This window comes from Callospermophilus lateralis, chromosome 5, assembly GCF_048772815.1.
Source record: "Callospermophilus lateralis isolate mCalLat2 chromosome 5, mCalLat2.hap1, whole genome shotgun sequence".
Lineage (NCBI taxonomy): Eukaryota > Metazoa > Chordata > Mammalia > Rodentia > Sciuridae > Callospermophilus > Callospermophilus lateralis.
Window position 1 is genome coordinate 112,537,968 of NC_135309.1, and position 21,681 is coordinate 112,559,648.

At 39.2% G+C, this 21,681-nt stretch overlaps 1 protein-coding gene across 2 annotated transcripts in view; it reads right to left on the reverse strand.

Annotated features, from left to right (window-relative positions):
- Positions 1 to 21,034, reverse strand: part of Pik3r1 (phosphoinositide-3-kinase regulatory subunit 1) — an 84,795-nt gene extending 63,761 nt beyond the window's left edge. The window contains exons 1-2 of one of the 2 annotated variants that reach the window (XM_076857180.2): positions 20,830 to 21,034; positions 10,197 to 10,903 (exon numbers count right to left, since the gene is read on the reverse strand). In XM_076857180.2, coding sequence (XP_076713295.1) covers positions 10,197 to 10,530 — 334 coding nt within the window. In that variant the 5' untranslated portion in view covers positions 10,531 to 10,903; positions 20,830 to 21,034. Of the gene's footprint in view, positions 1 to 10,196; positions 10,904 to 19,742; positions 20,139 to 20,829 lie in introns of those variants that run through there. The other variant, XM_076857181.2, reaches the window with a different exon arrangement.
- Positions 21,035 to 21,681: the final 647 nt, after the last annotated feature.

The window sequence follows — 21,681 nt, forward strand, 5'->3', positions numbered from 1 at the left end:
GCTCTCTAAAAGGACTTTTTTAAAAAGTCAGAGCTTTTTAAACTCTGAAAACTCTTATATATGTTTCTTTTTAAATTGAAAAACAAAATAAGCAAAAATAAAAACATCCAAGAAGTTTTGCTGGTGGTGACTCACTGCCTTTGAGAAGCTATCTCTGTAAAATATCACATTGTTCTTTTAAACACCTAGAAATAAAACCCACCTGTGTCCTTCATGTGCCCTCATTCATTCTTCTGTCCTTAGAAGCCAGGTAACAGAAACACAATATTTATGTTATAAACTTGGCAGTGGTCGACTTTCCTGAGAAATAAGGTTTGACATTCAAAGGAATTTTGTAATTTACTGAGTCTTTTAAAATGGCATTTACTGCTAAACTTGACATAATTCAGGTACAAGACTTTAGATTCATTTGAATCAACTTGAGATATCTTGTACTTAAAGGTTTCAAGCAGCCATTATCCACATGCCAAAACACACAATTCTTACTCTGGATATCCTCAGGTTTTTGGCTTTTAAGTAGGTAATAACCAGCCTGTGTTCCATTTTAATAAAAAGAATATAAGGCAGAAATAAGAAAATTTGAAACTCAGGAAACCATCCAACATTGACTTCCTCAAAAATAATAGATATGGAAGGCAAATCTATTTATAATGCTGTATAACTTTTTAGTTATCTGATCGAGGTAAACTTCATCCTGGGAAAAACTGCATATCATACACATACCCAAAACTGTCTTCATTTTGTGGCCTTCCTTCTCAGTCTTTTTATAATTCAACCTTTCAATATATTTACCAGATATAAGAAAATGTCATAAGTCATATATAAAGTGAAGATAATTTTTTGTAGTTGTATGAATATACTAGCTAACAAAACTTAACAGATAAGACAGACATATTTGAAGACTGCCCCAAAAGCAGAATTCAGTTACTGATAACTTCTCAAAGAATTGCTTAGCAAACTCCACACTTCTGTGACTGCCTGTCCCCCTTGGATTATTCTTGAACCCTGTATATGGTCTGTCCCTTTTCTTTGTAAATATTCACATGATAATCTAAGTTTCAGTTTCTCAATCTCAAAATGGTTAATAATACGCTATTTTTGTTGGGTGACTAGGAAGATCAAATTTTTAAAAAGTCTATAAAATGCTAGCAGGGCAAGTAGTTAAGTCTGCAAAATTTTAATGTTCAACTTACAAAAAGACATTTTCAGCATGAAAATAGACTTATAGGGAAGTGTGAGACAACAACTGTAATATGTTCTAACAAAATTCATCATATCTCAGTAAATATCCAATATTATTTTAGCAATACAGTCATAGCACTCTAACCTCTTTAAATGCTTTTTCTTCAAAGATTAAAAAAAAATTACTTTTACTACCTAAAGGAGATAGACTTAAGTTAGTAATGTTGTAAAATACTTTAAAATAAATAATGACAAAGTATTTAATTATATTTTCTATAGTTGGGGCACAGGGTAGTGAGAAATGACTACTTTCTGATAAAGAAGCAACATTCTTTAATATTAAGAATTATTTAGGGTCAGGCACGGTGGCACACATTTGTAATCCCAGTGGCTTGGGAGGCTGATGCAGGAGGATTTCGAGTTCAAACCCAGCCTCAGCAAAAGTGAGGTGCTAAGCAACTCAGCAAGATCCCGTCTCTAAATAAAATACAAAATAGGGCTGGGGATGTGGCTTAGTGGTCGAGTGCCCTGGGTTCAATCCCCAGTACTGCCTGCCCCTGCCCCTCCCAAAAAAGAATTATTTAGGGGTTGGGGATGTAGCTAAGTAGTTGAGCACTTGACTGTCTTAGCTTAACCCTAGGACAAAGTGGGGGATGAAGATGGATGCAAAGAAAGAAAAAGAAAAAATATTACATAATAAAAATTTAAAAAGTCATATTCAGTGTAGGTTCACAACAGTTAAAAGGTAACATCTTATTATTTCAATAACTAATATTACAAAATCAGTGTCTTATTAACATCCTTAAGTAATTTTGAAAACTGCATGTACCAAACCCCAGTAGTAAAGATGGAACTAACACCTACTTTTTCTTGCTGCGGCACTGGTCCCATGTGCTGGGTCTGAGAGCATTATGTGGGTTTTCCCATTTAGGGTAAAGCTTGAAAGATCACAATGACCACACAAGACAGTCACACTGGCTTTATCACAGAATTTTGCTAATGCCTATCTTACTATGTTACCTCTTAGGTGGATTTGAAGAAGTCCAAATAAACAAAGCTTGATACTATGGAATAAACAATTACGATAATCATCACCCTCTACTGACCTTGGAAAATTTAAAAAGAAACAAATAAACAAACGAAAAACACCAAACACATCCCTAGGAATGTCTGAGTATATATCATATCACTGAATTTGGTTACGCTGCACAGATACAGTACAAAAAGGCATTCCATGAATATCCTTTAATTTACTCATGTACTGCTACATGTGAACTGAAACTGGAAGAGTCTCAAACAGATGATGCCAGTAATAGCTGAGTGCCCATAAAGAGGGGTAGAACATAAATATTTCACATTGGTGAAACATCTTAAAATCATATATGATGTATAAAAAAAAAAAAGAAAGAAACTTGGTACCATTTGGTTCCAACACCATTAGTAGCAATATTCTTAAATAATCCCAGACCAGCCTCCAATCAGATATTGTGATAAGGTCATGTGACACATCTTTCCAACCAGCATAACTCATTTGTCTCACTGCGTTCTCAAGAGTCTCATTACATTCCCTTCCTCCCATTATAGAGGGCTTCAGAGTTGCACTACTGAGGAAATACTCCTAGTAAAAACTTACAGTTTTCTGTGTTTATTTCTCTAACAATTCCTATAAGTAGGAATGGGAAGGGTAAAACTAAAACAGACAAAACCAGAAGGCAGTATCTGGCTTTTTGTTTTATAATTACAGAACACTGGGATTAGAATGGTTAGGGATAGGTAGGCTACAAAAGCAGGGTAAAATTTATGACTCCAATAATATATATAAAAAAATTTACATTTCATTTATGCCTACAGTATTTCCAATCTTAGATATAAAATTTGATCAACAAATTAAAAAGTCTGACAAATACTGTAATAAATTCACAGTCAGACCTTCAATATGCATCAAACTCACAGGACAGATTAATCTACAGGTATTACATAATACATGCTATTAAGTGAGAATAGATAAATGGATGAATACAAACACTGCAAATTCTCCCAAGCAAGAAACAATTGAGAAGGTATTTCTAAAAATGATAACCATACTTGGGATGGCATAAAACCACTGGGAAAAAGTTCTACATACATAATTAAACAGAAAGATCTGCTGCTTGTTGTTTCTAATTGCAAAGTTATATTTTAACAATGTATGTTACACGTTGTACTACAATGTACGTTTGTTAATACTGCCAAGTTATATTTTAACAATGTATACATATTATATATTGTATCACAATATATATTTTTAGTTGCAATGTTATATTTTGGCAATATTTCTACTTCCATAGTAGAAACAAAATATCATGGTCCTTTATATAAATTTTAAGTAGAAATAATACATTTCTAAAGCATTCTGACATATTTTGTTAAATAACTAACTTGACATTTTAGGGAAACTGTACCCAAGTAACTGAAAACAAACCACAATAACAAAAAAACACTTTCTAGTTAACTTTGTCCTCTACTTTGATTAGTCTTGTTGAAAGACTAAAATTGCTTTGATATTAAATGCTATAACCTCAATCAAGACCTCACAACATAAGATATTATCCACCATGTAACTATGATTTTTATTTCTAGTTATTTTCTCCCATCTCAGTCATTAGATCAATTTTACAGGCTTGCTCATGAAAACTTGTTAACAAAGAGATACATATATACGACAGTCGGTTGTACTGCTAACATTTGTTTTCATTTTTTTCTAATCAAAATATGGATGTGTATGTGGCATAATATATTATGCATTATTATTTGTTATAGGCACAAAATTCTTCCCCTTTCTTGTGTGCATCTACTAATAGGTAACAACAAATCCCATCATTATGTACATTATAATGTACCAAAAAATGTGGAAAAAAAATCAAATCTGTAAACTATGGTTTGCAGGTTGGCTACCTCTCTTTAACAAACAAACAATAAATAAATAAAGTTTAAAAATAAAGTTGTAAGGCCTCAAAAAGAAAAAAGAATTTAAACAATAAAAATTCTGACTTCTTGGTCAAATTTAAAAAAAAAAAAATCTTTCCTGTTTGGATGCCACTTAGCAGATGTAAGGCACCATTTATTCTCAAATTTCAGATTCTAATGTATATTTTAAAAAATTCAAGACTTCCTGAAGAAGTGCTTATGTATCAGAATTCCTGTTTGAGACAAAGATACATTCACCTAGAAATCAGAAATGATTGACAGCAAACTTAACTAAGAAGCTGCTGACAACTAAGCTTAAACATTTTTTTAGCCTATAGGATGTTTTTATGACAAAGGGAGTTTTAATAGAATATCAATGTCAACTTAGTTGCTAGTAAATAAAATAGGCTCCCTTAAGTTGTTTGAGTCACAGGTGCAAGGGCTTCATTCAGAATGTAAAGATATAAACACAGAGTCTTTTACCTACTTTGGAAAAAAGCCAAAACACATAAGTGTCTAAAGACAAGCTATAACAAAAGTATCTTCTAATATATTCTAATGCCCTCAGTAGATGCCTGAAACCACACATAATTCCAAACCCTACATTTATTGTTTTTTTCCTAAGCATACATACCTAATTTATAAATTAGGCACAGTAAGAGATTAACAATAATAACAATGATAGGATAATTTTAACAACATACTGTAATAAAAGCTATGTGAATGTGCTGTCTCTCAATATATGTAATTATTCAGTGATGTTTTCAGACCTCGGTTGACCTCAAATAACTGAAAACCATGAAAAGCAAAGCATGGAGAAGAGGGGTACTAGATCTCACTTCAGTAAGAAAATGTAATTTGCCTACATTCACCCTGTGATTCCAAAAGACACAGGTAGAAAGCTCCTCCTCAAATAATATCAGGCTGAACCCAACTGTCACCACAGCTCTAGGGAAGAGAGAAATAGTCCTTCCTTTTGACTAACTTCCTGCAGAAGGAGGGAGCAAGCCTTCCTCTCTTCCCTGGGAATACCCAGGGTAGCCCTGCCCGACTCATAGGCCCCTAAGGCTCTGCCTGTAAATTCTGAACACAGCTGAGCCAGTTCAGGGACAGAGTCTTCTCTCTAAAAGACAAGCAAGTTGGGAATTCTTTCTCTTCTCGTCAATTTTGTTTTTAAATAACTGTGGATATACAAATTATTGAGTTCACCATCCCTCCTTGTACACATTTCCAGGGAAAACAATGAACTTTTAAGTTAATAGGAAAAAAAAATCATAACAAATGAGGAACTCGGTAACGAGAATATAAATGCTGACGGTCATGCAAGGGGGAACTGAGTTATAAGTAAAATTTAATAAATGAGCAATGTATTCTGTGATCACAAGAGGATTAATTAGGCTCATCTGATTCTATTAAAAATAATGATTTTTGGGCTGGGGATGTGGCTCAAGCAGTAGCGCACTCGCCTGGCGTGCGTGAGGCTCGGGTTCGATCCTCAGCACCACATACAAACAAAGATGTTGTGTTGTCCGCCGAGAACTAAAACATAAATATTAAATTCTCTCTCTCTCTCTCTCTCCCACTCTCTCTTTAAAATAATAATAATAATAATAATGATTATATTTGCTGTTTCCAGACCCATTCTTTTAATCAAGTATTTTGATAATATCTTTCAGAAGTATATCTTATTTCCTACTAAAACAGAGATGGCTAAAACAAACTTTAACACCTTGGTAAAAGCTATAATGTACTGATGGAGTTTTCTGGTTGGTCAGAAGTTAAGAGATGGGGCCCTGTTTGCAAAGATCCTGTAACTAGCCCAGCTTTCTCGTAAGAACAGTGTGGGCAGTGAGCACAGAATGGGCACACAGCACCAGAAGTCACATGTTGTTAACAAGACAGTCGTCTAACTTCACAGGGAAGTCTCAATTAACTAGGAGGGAAAGTGGCTAAAGTAGAAGGCATACTCTGAAATTAAACAGGATTTGTATAGGCAGGAATTCATGCAGTAAGCAAACCACTTGCACAAGCACTATTTTTGTTGTCTCAAGGAGAGAGCCATATAATGACCACAGGACCCAGCCAATTGACTGTCATTTGGGATCAGGTCGCTATTTTCTGTGACCTCTTTACAGTGTAGTCAATTTATGTGATGTATTACAGCCTTGCTTTCTAGACAGGGAGTGATAACCATGGAGGGATATTCAAATGCAGAGTGTGGAAAATGTAAGAATAACATGCCTTGGGAAACCATGAAAATAAACACCAACTGCAGGCTATTTTCTTTTTTGTTTAGACGGGATTTTGATCAAAATTAAAATAGGCCACGTCTAGTGCATGGTTTTTGCTTTATATGTGAAACCAGCTGGGACTCGCTGTCAAGAGTCTACAATAGGAGCTGGGGGAACTGCAGGGGTGTGAGGGTCATGGATGGTGCGAATGTGAACGACAGCTCACCGGAGACCTCTCAAGTTAGCAGATTTCAATGCTCTACCTAAACTAACATGATCACAGAAATTCACTAGCCTACATATTCTACATTAGCATAATTTTAAATAAAGGATTTCAAAGTATGTGTTAGAATGGCTGTGCTGAGAAATAGCTCCTCCAGTTTACACATGAGAGATACATATTTTTATTCTCCCTTATCCCTAATTCTTACTTCCAACTGATTCCTTCCATTGTGTAAAAGAGGGAATACAGGACCCCAGCTCCCATAAGATTGCATATAGGGGAATGGAATGCCAGAATCCAAACAGCTGGGAGCCAGAGGACCACCTCTGACAGCATGCATCTTCTTAGGACAGTAACACACACCTTGCATGCTCATCACAAAGGGAGAGACAACAAACAGCAAATGCAGAAAATTATATTGTAGATTAGCCATTAAATACTTTGCAAAAGTAGAGGGTGAACAGGGCCAGTTTCCATAACAAAGATCTGAACAAAGAGGGCAGAGTGGGTCAGCCAACTGGATGCTCGGGTTATACACCATGACAGAGGTGACAAAGCCCAGCCATGAACTGGGGGAAAGGCAAAAGAGGAAAGATGACTTGGTTTCATCTTTTATCATTGCTCTCTAGCACAAAATAGGGACTCAGTTCATGTTTACTAAATGAACTTAATGCCCCAAACCCAAAATTATACAGTAAATAAACTCATTTAATTTATAGGCCAGGGCTTCTTAAATAACAGCATGCAAAATTGTATTAGCAAAAAGTATATTTTCCTGAGAGGATGTTATCTTTTTGTTGTTGTTGTTTAACTTTCTTCTCTCCCCTCAACCAAAAAAAAAAAAAAAGAGAGAAAAAGTTAGACTTTACAGCTTTATTTCTAGAAATATGCATACAAAGAAAAAAAGTGGATAATAACATTGTATAGAAGGAACCTCTCAGTTTGTATATGTGTATGTGTGTGTGTAGGGATTGAACCGCGGAACTGTGCATGCTAGACAAGTGCTCTACCACTGAACTACACCCCTAGACCCTGAGTCTACTTCTGACCAGAGTCTAATGACAATCTTCTTTTAAAAACAGAATATAGCCAGGCATGGTGGTGTGCATGCCCTAAGTCATAGTTACTAGGGAGGCTGAGGCCAGAGACTCACTTGAGCCCAGGATCACTTGGCCTGTACAACACACCAAGACCCTATCTCTAAAAAAAGGGAAAATAAAAGAGAGGGGATGGGGGAAGGCTTGGCAACATATAAGAAACAAATGATTAGCTGCAGACTGGTCTGAGACCCCTCAATCTTACCTCAGGACCTGTTAAAGACTATGCCATAAGACATAAGAGAACTGTGTGTGGTTCTTAGACCTAAGTGGGGAAGGAGGAAATCTAAATAAAATAAAGGGAGGCAAATGTGAAAAATAGGCTAAGTCAGACGGAGAGACTAAAAAAACAAAACAACAATAACAACAACAAAACCCTAGAGAATTCAATCACTATAAGAGGAGAAAAGAACTCTCCCTTCTTGCCATCACACATTTTTTTCACTACAAAAGCTTTTCAAACAAATATGCACTTAGGCAAAAGAAACTGGAGCCTCACGGGTTCCAACACATAAAATTTGACATTACAACTATTACCCATAACAATTTAACATGGGAGTTATTGAATTCTCACTTCATAGGAATCACATTTAAATGAGAATATGACTAACATTTCTAGAAAATCTAATGTTTAGTATAATACTCTCCACATAATCCACCTCATCTGCCTTTCAACCTTTAAGTTATTCCTAATTTCTCATTTATATTCAGGCTCTAATATTTTCATGCACATTATCATGGACCTCTTTCTCGAATTCTGCTAAAAATTTTCATTTTACTCTTTCCATGCATTAAAAAGAAAAAAATGAAAAAGCTTTTAAAAATCTCAATTGTCACCTATAAGAAAGATTTATAAAATAGTTTAGCTCCTAAAAAGAGAAAATCATTTTTCTTGTAAGACTTGCTTTTCTGAATATTATATCTAAATAAACATACCTAATGGCAGTCATCAAATGCAATTTTGTTTAGAAACTATTTTTACAAAATCTTCTTGTCACTAATCTTGACAAGATACCCTTATTCTTAAATCATCTTTTCTGATTCAACTGAGATGTTTTTTAAGATTCTGAAACCTCTTTGTATTGGGGGTCAAATTAAATCATTTTTTCCTTTGGAATGAGCCTACTTAAGAAAGTGTTTCTAACTTACAAAAATCAAAAGTCAAATTAAAAACATGTTATTTGGTGGAGAAATAAAATTATGCATTTGTCTTCAATCTGCTAAGTGAAACTGCAAGAAATTCAATGATTGACAAAATTACAGATACAGGTACAGATTCAAGGTTTTCTGATTCACCTGAAAGGAATTTAACTTTTGCTTTTTTAACTTTATAATACTACTCAAATAATATCTTCTATTATAAAGTATAGTATAACATTTATAAAACAAGTATCCCTTTTAGGTCTAGTGGGGAAGAAAAAAAATTCTTTGTCTTTCACACAGTCCTATTACCCAATGCTAAAAGGCAGCTCTTACCCTATTCTGTATTCTGCATCTTTATTCTCATTATCTCATTTGTTTGTAAAAGAATAAGCCAACATTAAAGAAAGTGTAATACATTTAGTAGTATCAGAACTGCTTCCAGAAATCTCCTGGGATGCTACTCAATACATAACCAAGCAAGTCAGCTTCCCCTGTTTTATATGTATCTTCCCATAAACTTTCTTAGTCCCAGAGATTAAAAAAAAAGAAAGAAAAAAAAAAAAAGCTTGAGGTTTACTAGTGAGAAACCGGTATTTGACAAAGCTGATAACAGCAAAGCTGAGCATAAGGCTTATCTCAATGAGAAACTGAACAGAAGATCCTAAAACTTAACAGCTGTGCACCAAACTCAAGTGTGAACATCTCCAATAAATTGTAAGTGGGTTTTGAATCAAGGAGGTTTCCAGTGAATATTGTTTTCCCCTCACCAGGGCCAAGCGGACTCTAGGTATTAATGCTACAAGTGATGTTGTGCATAAAGGAGGAAAAAAAAATTTTTACTTTTATGCTAACTCCAAGGACTGGGGTTTGGCTTAAGACAAAGTGTTCTGAGACAGGGAACTGAGAGGCAGATACAGGATTAGAAAAACAATTATCTTTTCTCTGAAGAGCTTTTTGGTCATTTTATAGCTTATTTTCTTCCATACAAATCATATTAATGTTAAATATACTTATATTAGACTTACTTTCCCAAAGTGATTATTTAGATACATAATACCAATTACAAGAGTAAGAATACAGTAGGTATTTAATTTAATGGTAACTTTAAATAGTGCTTACAGATAGATACTCACTGAACAGGTCTCAGATACCATCTCCCTATTTTTATAACACAGACAAAAATTTCTAGCCATGTCATGACTCAAAAAGCTTCTTGTACATACCATATATCAATTCAGATAAAGTTACCATGACTACTTCTACCCAGAGCACAGCAACCCAGCCCAAACCTAAGACTTTGCAGAAAAAAAAAAAAAAAAAAAGGAGAAGTAGAAGAAAGTAGAGGACATTAAGCAATTACTTATTGATGCTCACCTTGTTGCTCATTGTCTGCTTCAGTTTTTGAAGAACCTGGTGCAACAGGAAGGGGTCGAGGTGGCCGGGGCTTCGGAGTAGGAGGTGAGATTTTTTTCCTTCCAATATATTCGACATAAGTTCCAGGGAAATCTCCCCTCTCCCCGGTGGTTTCATTATAGCCATTTAACCAGCCAATGTCTTCAGGCCGGGCTTCCTGTCCATCACTGAATCCATGTGCTAGTAAGGATCCTTTATTCACAGTCAATATGTCACCCAAGTGCAAGTCAATGTCTTCTTCCCTCTCTTTCTTGTAGTCATACAGCGCTCTGTACTGGTACCCCTCAGCACTCATGTTTGCAGATCTGTTACCATGCAACAGATGAGTCTGGCTGTGCACTGTAGTCTAATTTTATGTTTTAATGGAAAATGAAATCAGAGAGTGTATTAAAAATCCTAATAGGTGTCCAACAGAGGACAAAGGACCACTCTCCAAAGGCTTACAAGGAGAGCTGACTGGCCATTCGGCTGTCCATCTGTCCTCCATCAATGGTGTGACTGCAGACAGGGCTCCACTTCCTGTGTGTCACAGTCCTCCCTGGCTTCCTTTTCAGCAACTTGTCAACACGTTGACTCTAGGCTGACTCTCACAGCGAGGCCCAATCCTCTGTTCAGCTCCTGTCACACTGTCCATCTGTCGTCTGATTTCACTCCACACTCAGCATCACCTAGTGAAGGAAAAACAAGACTTATGAATGAACATCACACTTCGCCATCTGTGTGCATTTGAATTCCTACTTCCATTCAACAAGTACTTAATAGAGCTGGCAGACATACACAGGCCAGTGTGCTGCTGCCTGACACGGTACACACAACGAAGATTAGTAAGAGCCTTGCCTTCTAAGAACACTGGGCGGGAACAGGAGGAGGAGTGTTGGCGGTGTCGATGTCTCAGAGATAAGACTGGTACACAGGGAACCAAAACATTAGGTAAATGCCAAAAGAGAGGCCGACTAAACACTGCAGGGTTCAGGTGAGGGAGGGACCACATCTAATTGCAGGATTCTAAAGACAGAATGAAATGTGTGGCATGATCCTAGGTACAGAAATGATTAGGCAAATGTTATATTACAGGAAGAGTTAGAACAGTCTGATCCACCCAAAGTCAGGGAGGGAACAGTGGAGCTGCGTTACAAAGACAGATAGGACTGTCTGACATCATGCATGCCTGTGCTGAGTTTGTAATTTAGTAACTGTGGAATGGGAAGCACCGAGAGGACCTGGGGAAAGGGATCAATAGGATCAAGGCTGCACTTGAGGAATCTCAAACTAACCACAGAGCGAAGGAGGGAATGCCAGAGAGAGAGAACAGAGGTGAGGCAAACTGAGAAAGGTGTATTGCAGCAGTCTGGGAAAGCGGCCACCAGGGCCATGGCAACAGATGAAGGAGACAGCAGAAGGTGTGAAAAGAGAGGTATGAAGTAAGAAACATGATGGGATGGTGAGGTAAAAATGTGTAGGAGGAGATTAATGCTTAAATGGGGAGCAAGAAAAAGAGAAGAAACAGGTGCCTGGTTCTCCACTACTGTGAATTTTGTACTAATAGCAAGCAAAAGGAAGCCGGGAGACTTCCTGGGACTATGGACATCCACCTGCAGGTGTGCCAGTGGCTTGCTGAAAGCCTGGGCTGTGACTCAGGAGAAGGGACACACTAGAGATTTGGTAATCAGCTGCAAACAAGCTAAGACCAATAAATGAAATGGCACTCATCAAAAATCAAGCAATCAATCATTTAAAAAATTAAAAGTTTAAAAATGATCTAAGGACTACACATTGAGGTTCAATAACTCCCACTGAGGAGGAAAAGTCAAGTTTAGAGACAAAGCAATGTCCCAGAAACAAGGGATAAGAATCAGGGAGGAACAGGTGATTCCCCTTCAACAAAGTCCTGAAGAAGCACTGACACAGGGGACAATGATAATTGGGGGCTCTTCTTATCATGGAATCATCACACACTTTCTAGAAAGCAGAACTCAGGCCAGTAGTAAAGATAGTTATTAGATTTTAAGGAGTTAAGAAATCAGAAGTAGTAATGGTTGCTGCAGAGGACTCTATAAAGATGGCTTCACAGACAGGGAAATGGGTAATGGAAGTATTTTTCTTCTGCTTTTTGCTTTAAAGCATAGAGGAGGCAGAAGAATTAGAGAGTCAAAGACTATAAGTTAGAGAATTAGAAAGTCCCAGTAGATGGCTGATAGGAAAGCCTGCACACACACACACATCACCTTCCACTCCTCAGTTATCTTTATTATAAAGAGTAAAAGCAACCTAGAGGCCTCTGTGAAGCTGATTGCACAAAAATGCAATAAAACAATACCTACACAATTTCAGGTTGTGAAAGCAAAGAGAGCTTTTATACTTCTTGAAAAGTGAAACACTTTAGAAGTTTAATATTATAGGCACTCCTCAGAATGGCATTTTAAGAAGCAAAATCTAATCATAGATTAATTGTTATATTGCATTCAGAAGTGTAAAGTAGTCAACTTTACATGGTTAAAGCCTCTTAGCTGTAATATAATAACACTCTTAGGAGAGTCACACATTAAAGGAAGCAAAAACAAACATTGGAAGTCTTTGTGGAGCAAGAATATTAATTTGGGATAGTACTCTACTTTCATTTTAGTCATCAGAGAAAAAAAAATTAATGCAACCAGTGAAGCATATGAGAAAAACAAGCTATATTATCCATTTGAAGAAAGCCTCTCCTTTCAAAAGATCCAGAATCAAATTAAATACTTATTGCATAAATTCACACAAAAATGTAGAACTAGCAAATCTCATTTTTAGCACTAATGTACTCTGAACAAAAGAGACTCTAAAGAACATGAAAATTTACATATCCCTAAATGCTTAGAAACCAGGCAATAGGCCTAAGAATAATTTTAATTCCTCCAAATCTGCCTTGAAATTTTTGTTAGCTTTTCCTGGCAATGTATGTCGTTTTAGAGGGGGAAAAAAAAAATCCAACCAGTAAGCTGGGTAGGTCTTCATGTTAGTTGCTGCCTAGCACTTCCTCAGTTTCAGTCACCCACTGGGCCAGTTTGGTGGGATTCATACAGAATGGAAAGCATAACAATCCCCTCCAACCCCACAACTATCAAGTCCTTGTCACAGCACACTTCTGTAGCTATGCATGTTTCTTGCTGGGGGACACATTTCAGTAAGAAAAAACTTCATGTCTTTTCAAGGTTTTACAAACCTGAAAACTGTGCTTGGATATGCCTGAGGATAAATCTGTGCAAAGGGCAAAAGAACCCTGAGGAACCTAATGACTGTAAAGAGGCTAAACTCCAGGGAAGCCTTCGTGGCACTGAGTGCCAGAGACCTAGAGGTCTCTACGTGCTCTTTTCCTTGCCACTTGTCAGAAGAACCTCATTTTCTGACAGCTAAGTGGTTTGAGAACAAAGTCTAGCACGCATGAGGCACTGGGTTTGATCCCTAGCACCACATAAAGAAACTAAATAACAAAATAAAGGTATTGTGTCCACCTACAACTAAAAATATTTTTTAAAAAAAGATGAAGGAAAACAGATGAGCCATTTTTTGAGGTGTAGTCACTTGATTACTTGATGTTAAGATTCAGAGAGTCCTGAACTGGGCGGAGGCAGCAGACATCTCTACCTGACCACACACTGCACACTTTCTCCTGACTGCCATGCCTGTTTTAGTGATTGTCATTGTCATCACCACTATAGTCATTTAATTCTTATTGGAAGCTATATGTGTATTAACCCATTAGTTCCTCACGATAACCATGCAAGGTAGGTAGGCACTATTAATTGTCTCACGTAATATATGAGGAAACTGAAGTGCACAATGTTTAGTATTTGACCATGATTTACACTCAGCAACTGAGAAACAGAAACTAGATTCAGGTAGTCTGGCTGAAGAGCCCCCACTTTTAACACCACCATAACCCATTGCCTGAACTCAACTTGCTCAGATAATCAAGGGCAGCCTAGATATGTCAGTAGTATCAGTGATTCTTTGCCTGCCCAAGCTGGCTTCTGAAACTAACCTTGAACATCTCCCTTACTTTCCAGACAGCAGCCTTGTTGATAGTGTTTGGCTCTCATGCACCTGCACAAAAAGAAACCACTATAACTCAGCAGCGGTTCCTCCAAGTCCAAGATGCAGCATCCCAGCCATGCAAATTTTCTTCAAAGAGACTTCATTAAAATGCATCCTTGCTTGCAAAGTCCATAAACTAGTGAATAAAAGAATCCTGGGCATACCACTTTTGGAAGATTGCCCATTCGTCTCTGTGAACTTAGCTTTTGCCACCAGTAGCCTTCTTGGCACCTCTGCCCCCTGCCACACTCCTGGGCCCCTATTGCACAATTTCTAACAACTCAGTTCCTCACTATGGGGTGTGTGAAGCATTAATCCAGAGTCACAAGGATTGTCACATCCAGAAGACACAGTGGCCTGAGGCATTTGGCAGTACGTGTGTAACCCTCCTGAGACCAATTTGAGGCCCTAACTATACAGACTGACAGAATATATTTTTCTTCCATATTAACCAGATTTTGCCTCCATTCTCTTTGACTACAGACACCTGTGCACCAAACTATTTGCATCTGAATCCAACCTAATTATTTATGTAGTAAAGGTTTTTATGTGGATATTCATCATCTACAATTTATCATTTTCAAATAATGAAGGCAGTTTTATGATAGAAATTCCAAGCTAATGCATGCATAAGTTACTGTAACAAAGGTATAGTGGAATCCTCTGAACAAATAACAAATTAAGTTACTCTTGTATAATATTATGTAACAATTCCAATTTTCCTTCAAGGTAATTATTTCGCTCAGTCTTTCAACCCTTTTAACAACTGCTTGCAATGGCATTAATTGGAAGTACATATTCTTTATCTGCAAATAATTCTGAGCAATTATTCTGTTTCTCAAGAAAAAATTGTTTCTGAAGCTTGACAAATAGCGAGCTATACTGCTTAACATACAACTGTTTACAAAATAGATTTTCAGTTTAATCCTATAACCTGCAGGCATTATGGCAAAAAAGCAAAGAAAATTCTAACTTTGTTGACTTGCTTCATGCCCATTTTATGAAAGACAGGATTTGGAAAGTTTGTCAGGGAGTCAAGAATAAAGGATATTTTTAGGGGAAGGAAAAGAGAGGTGCTGGGGAATGAAATTGACCAAATTATGTCATGTATAAATATGTAACAATACAACCCACCATTATGTGTGATTATAATGCATCAATAAAAACTAATGTTTTTAAAGGATATTCTAACATTACATTAAATAATTTGAGAATGTATTCTAGTCATGTGATGCCATTCTGTGATGAAATTAGCAGTGTGGCACTGGGTGGTGGCACAAAATGGATTTTTTTCATAGAGGCAAGGAGGGTACAGAGGGTCCTATGCTGGCAACAACCACCCTATATTCCATACCCCCACCACTCAGTGCTAGCTTCAACTCTGAAAGAACCTCCTAACTCAACTAAACAGCCTTTTAAAATCATTATTTAAAATCTTTTCTACCTTTCAAATTTTTGGAAATCATGATAAAAAACAAATATCCTAGCAAATATAGTGGGTATGGCACCTTCGATTTAAAATGATGGTCTTAGGGTGAATTTTATCTCAATTAAAATAAAATAAAAATGATGAACTCAGTCTTAGCCCAAAGACTTTTGATATTTCAACTTAATAGACTTTAAATATCTCAATTTATTTTCAAAATAACTGGCTAATTAGAACATACTTCCTGCTGCCACACTATGGGTTAATGGGGTTAAGGAGGCCATGTGGGTTGCAAATGCTGCCCACAAGCCCTTGAGGGGAGACGGCCTGACCAGGTGATACAATAAAAATGAGGCTCTTCAGAAAGAAGTCTCACTAATGGGTGCCCTGAGCACTGCAAGAAGAGCAACGGAAAGAGGAACACATGTACTCCGGAGAGAAAGGGTAATGCAACTTACAGGACATGAGGAACAGATCCTCTCACCCAGAAAAGGCTAGGAGGGTGATCTGTCTGGTTCTTTGCATCACCACAGTAGAGAATGACCGAAGAAGTGGCCATGGAAAGAGAGGACTAACAGAGATGACCTAAGTCCCTCTTTTTGTTTAAAAAAAAAAAATCTTAAAATTCTTAGCAAGAATTTGCAAATAGGGGCAGCTGCCCCATCAGTGCCTAGATATATAACCTGGCAAAAGTCACTGAAATCTCTCTTTGAAATAGTTTATCACCTGTAAAAAAGAAAAAAAATAAGCAAACCTCTGCCTTATAGTGCCATTATGAGTACTAAAGGAAATCACACATGCAAAGCATGGAAAACTGCATGCCTGACAATAAGAGCTTAATATAATGAACATCAGATCAGTGCTTACTATGTGCCAGGCCCAGTTCTTAAGAGTTTTACATGTAGTGACTCATTTAACCCTTGTAATCACCCTCGATACACTGATCATCCCCATTTTGCAGATGAGAAAATAAGCTATAAGAGTTAGATAATGTGCTTGAAGTTATAAAGAAAACTGTAGCTATGGTATTACTATTTCCACTGGTAGCATGTACTACTAGTACTATTAGCACTGAATGTTACTTACTGCCATTTTTACAACTCAGATTTAAAACAGGAACAGACATTAGCCAGGAATTTTCTCCTGTAGTGCCTTTAAATGCTGCAAACAGTTCTAAATGAATCCTGAAGCTAACTAAAATAAAACTTTCTGCTGTAAACAGATATATAGATAGATAAAGGCTGCAAATGGACTTTGCCCAAGTAGTTCTCTCCCTACCTGAGGTAGAGGGTGGCTGTACAGAGGTCAGGGCCAAGGAGACCTGGGAGGGGCTAGGAGTGTGTGTATGTAGTGTGTAGGTATACAAATATGAGGGGATAAGGAGGGGTGAAAGCTAGAGATATACTCCTCTCCAGCAGGGTTTGGTGGTTGCTTCCTGGGCTGTTCTCAAAGAGAAAAACACAAACTCAGTAATGCAACCCCCTAGGGACTGAAAGCAGCTGTGTCCTCTGGTAGAGCCCCAGTTTCTAGGACTAAGCCCCAGATGGAGACCACTGAGGCATCCTAGGACGAAGGCAAGGAGCAAGTCACAGCCAACAGCCAGGCACCTGGGCTTTATCAACTCACTACGCCCACTGGTGGAGCCTCTCCATACTTGGCCAGACTCCTGTGACTTCCAAACTCTCTAGGGTGATCATTAACCTGAAAATGATTTTGACTACAGGTACCTATGGGTACTTACTTGATTTACTTTAAGGAAAACAATTCTGGCACAAGAAAATCTCTGAAGATGTTCTTATAGTAGACTTCTAATTTTTTTTTTTTTTTTTAACTAAAAGCCATGCTACATTCATTGTACTCTACTCTTTCACAAAACAAAAACAAAAAGTTAACATTGGCCAAAAAGATGAGTTTATAAGTAATTACAGAGTCTATTTTCAATTCACTTGGTTTAGCATACATGAAGTGGTCTTTAATTGCCACTCATTTAGGCAAGTAATTTCAATAACAGTATTGGCAGAACTGTGGCAAGCATTAAGATGACTAGGATACAGTTGAATGAGACTGGAGACATAATGCAATGAATAATATGAATATTGTAAAAATTAACAACCTGGGTTTTTATTGAATTGTTGTGATATAATTTATATTATGCTTTATAAAATGTAAGCCAAATTGATAATCCCTTCCACTGATAAGTAACATGCTAGTCTTTCAGGCCTTCACTTTGATGCTTCATGTTCTTGTTTCTACCAGCAAAACCCTGTACTCTGCATCACCACAGTAGAGAATGACCGAAGAAGTGGCCATGGAAAGAGAGGACCTGTACTCTGCATAAGAGAGCTCTGTGGTCAGCCTGTCTAAAACGTATAAGATGCTGATACTTAAGCACTTCTCATTTCTTCGGCATTGAATCAAATATTAGAGAATTAAAAGTATAAACTCATGCAAACATCAACTCAGCTTGTTATGTTCTACTTACTCACCAGCTCTTTATTCAATAAAGAACATTTTGCAAATTACAAAATGCAAATATGATAAAAGCTGAACTAGAATTGTTCCCATTTTAGATGGCAATGTGGACAATCTTTCAAAGTGGATGCTTTTTTTTTTTTTTTTTTTTTTTACAATACTCCCTAAACTACCTAGGTTAAAAAAAAGGAGGGGGGATTTAAAACCAACATATCAACATAAAAATTACAGGGTATTCATGGAAATTTTTCATTAAAGGAATGGCCAACACTTTTAACAATTTGGGTAAGTTGAATAGGTTTGCACTTAGGATTCAAAGCCCTCCAAAAATCAGTTTAGGTGAAATCAATATTTCCAGAAGATAAATGCAAACAATCATTATCACTGCCAATAAATGAAATATATATCCCTATAACTTATTGTAGCATTTTAGTTTCCCAAAACCAACTTTACTGTAAATGTATTAAACTCAAGAAATTGCTAAAGAAAATAATATATTTAATCAATGGAAAGTGAAATGATTTTTACATTGACCATATAGCATCACAGATGTGAAAAGACACAGTACAGATAAAACAGCAGATTAAGAGGGTGTACATTGCAGAGTTCTGTTATGCAACTAAGAACAGGTTCAAAATCAAAATGAACATCAAAAGTAAAAGGACATAACAGTTTGAAAGATGATATCAGACACATAGAACTTTCTTCTACTCATAAGATCTATACATTTCTTTGGAAACAGTAGCATGACCCCTCTAATAACTACCAGCAACTGGCATATAAAAGCTAAAGAATCCAACAGTGACATTATCCACAGCAAAGCCTGGCGCTTCCCCCTGTCCTTTCCAATTTGACTCCAAACCAACAAACTTTAGAGGCACACGTGCAGGAACCTGGACAGACACAGACACAGACACAGACACACACACACACACACACATTATTTCATATTTTCTTTCTGCTGAGCAAAACACTTGTTTTGCAAAGTTTTAGCAACTTTTGTACATAGGAACACTATTCTTGTTTATGAGTGACTTATTTCAAGATTAGTGTCATCTGTCAAAAAGTTACAGCTTGTATGATGCTTTTTTCTTTTTTGATGATTAAAGGGCTTGTGGCCCTCTCCTGTGCAAGAATCACCAAATTCCTAATGATTTATACATTGAAGATCCATTTCTCTGATAACTTGAGTCAGAAATGACCCTGTCGGTTACCTACTCCAATACTAACCATCTTTAAGGTTGCCAAAAAGTAACACAAGCTAATAAAATATTAAAACATGATTCCACAGAAAGCCTAGGTCAATAAGCTTTGTGAATATCCCGCCTAACAACTAAACTTGAAACTCATCACACTGAAATGACAATCACATGCTACATTCAAAACCCGGAACTGCTTTATCCATTCTTACTTTGCACTGACAAAGAGGAAAAGAGCACGGGGAGGGAAAATGGAAAAACAAACAAACAAACAAACAAAAACCCTAAAGTCAGGAACCCCTCCACCCCCCACCACCCCAAATAAAAGAGTAAACTCACACTTGGACACCAACAGCGCTGCAGCTCCGCCAGGAATTAACGGTGGGGCTAAGACCTTTCCGGTATTTAACAGCGCCCAGAAGCATAATTCCCCCAAATCCAATTCCTACACATTCTGCATTCAACACGTAACAGCCATTCTGCTCACACTCTTGCATTTTTATGCTCAAATTCTGGTTATCAAAATACATTTCTGTACAGGGATGCCTGGCCAGAGCTTGTCTGTTCTCTTTGTCTCATGATCTGCCAGGCAGTTTCTGCCCTTGGGAAGTGAGTGTTCGAGCTGTGGCTTCCAGACAATTCCCCTCGATGTTAGCTCCAGCTTGCACGCTCGCTTGTTCTCCTGGCCGGCTCCATATTGCTGGGCAGGTCCCTCCAGTCTCGCCCTGCGTTACAAAAAGCTGGATTTCCGGACTGTGCCGGGACCCCATTAAATAAGCCTCCAACAACCTGCCCAAGCCTGGCCAGCACTAGAAGCTGAGTTAGGGCCCCAGCGAACAACCGCCCCGAGGCGCACTTCCCCCACCCCGGAAGAGGAGGGCGGCAAACTTCGGAGGGCGGGAGCTGGGGGGCGAGCTCTGAAGACCACCGTCGCCCGCCTAAGGAAAAGCGCAGACTGCGACCCTGCCTGCTGCTGAAGAGCCGGCGGGGAAGGGAGCGCTCCTTTCCGCTAATGCAAAGGCAGCGGATAAGGTGCTCTCCTCTAGTGAAAGGCCCCAGGAAACTGCAGCAAAGGCGACAGGGGAGACCCTCGGAAGCGTGCGGAGACAAGGGCTGGGAGAGAAACCCGGGTTCGTTGGCAACTCCCGCGGCGAACGCGCCCGGCAGCGTGCGGAACCGGCTCGGAGGAGGGCCGGGAAAACGTGAGCCAGGAGGTGGCCAGGAGAAGCAGGGCGCTGGCCACGAGCCGGGAAAAGCTGCCTAGCGGCTGGAGGATGCGGACCACGGGGGCGCCGGCAGCCGGCCCGCTTCCCCTGACTGGGCTCTGCAGAAGGAGAAGCGGCTGCTGGTGACAGGAAGAGAGCGGAGGCAGCCGCGCACGAACGCACCACCTCCCCCTCCCGGACCCGCCGCCTCAGCCGCCTACCTCCCCGCCGGCCGGCTTCCTTCCTCTGCTGGGCCGGTGCTGTAGCGGCCTCCGGAGCTCACGGCTTCGACGTGCCTCCGATCCAGCCTGGACCGACTGTTCCCGATCCTAGCTCTAAGTCTCCGACCCCCTAGTCCACCGCCCTCGCCGGGGCCGTAGCTTCCTCCAACTCCGCTCCAGCTGCTAGCTATTCCTCTCCGTGCACTCGCAGCTCCAGCAGCTCCAGCTCTTGGCTTAGGCCCCGCCCCCGTGCCCACCGGGCTCCCCGCCCCTGAGCCCGCACCAATCAGCGTCTTCACACTCGCTACTCTCCTCCCTTGCCGCGCCCTCCTCTCTGCCACTCAACGCGCCGGCCTCAGATCAGGGCTGCGGTGGTGGAGTGGAGCTGGGGCTGTGCAGACCCTTCCTGCTACCGCCCAGATCTTCCGCCCCCAGCTGCGGGGATGCCCCGGGATGCCAGGCTGCGCGCCGCATCCGCTGCCGAGCGCTCTAGTTCTCCGCGCCCGGTGCTGGTCTGGCTGGCTGGGTGTCTCCTGGACAAGAGGCAGAGGGTCAGGGAGGGGACCAGGACAAGTTCAGATCTCCGTGGAGGCTGGTTGCGTTTCTAAGTCGAGTGTCTTGCTACCAACCCCTGTTTCTTTCGAGCCCCCCATGCCTCAGCAGAGTGGCTAAGGTGGAGCGGATACAATTCCAGGGATTTCCGAAATGGGGAGGCCCTGCAGTTCCTGGCCTTGCCCGCATAGCCTCCCGAGTGGGCAGAAACAACGCGCCACCCTGAGTGGCACTCCGGAGGTGAAGGAGGGGTGAAAGGGTGAACCCGAGGCATGAGTGCCCGCAGCCTGCCGCGGACTC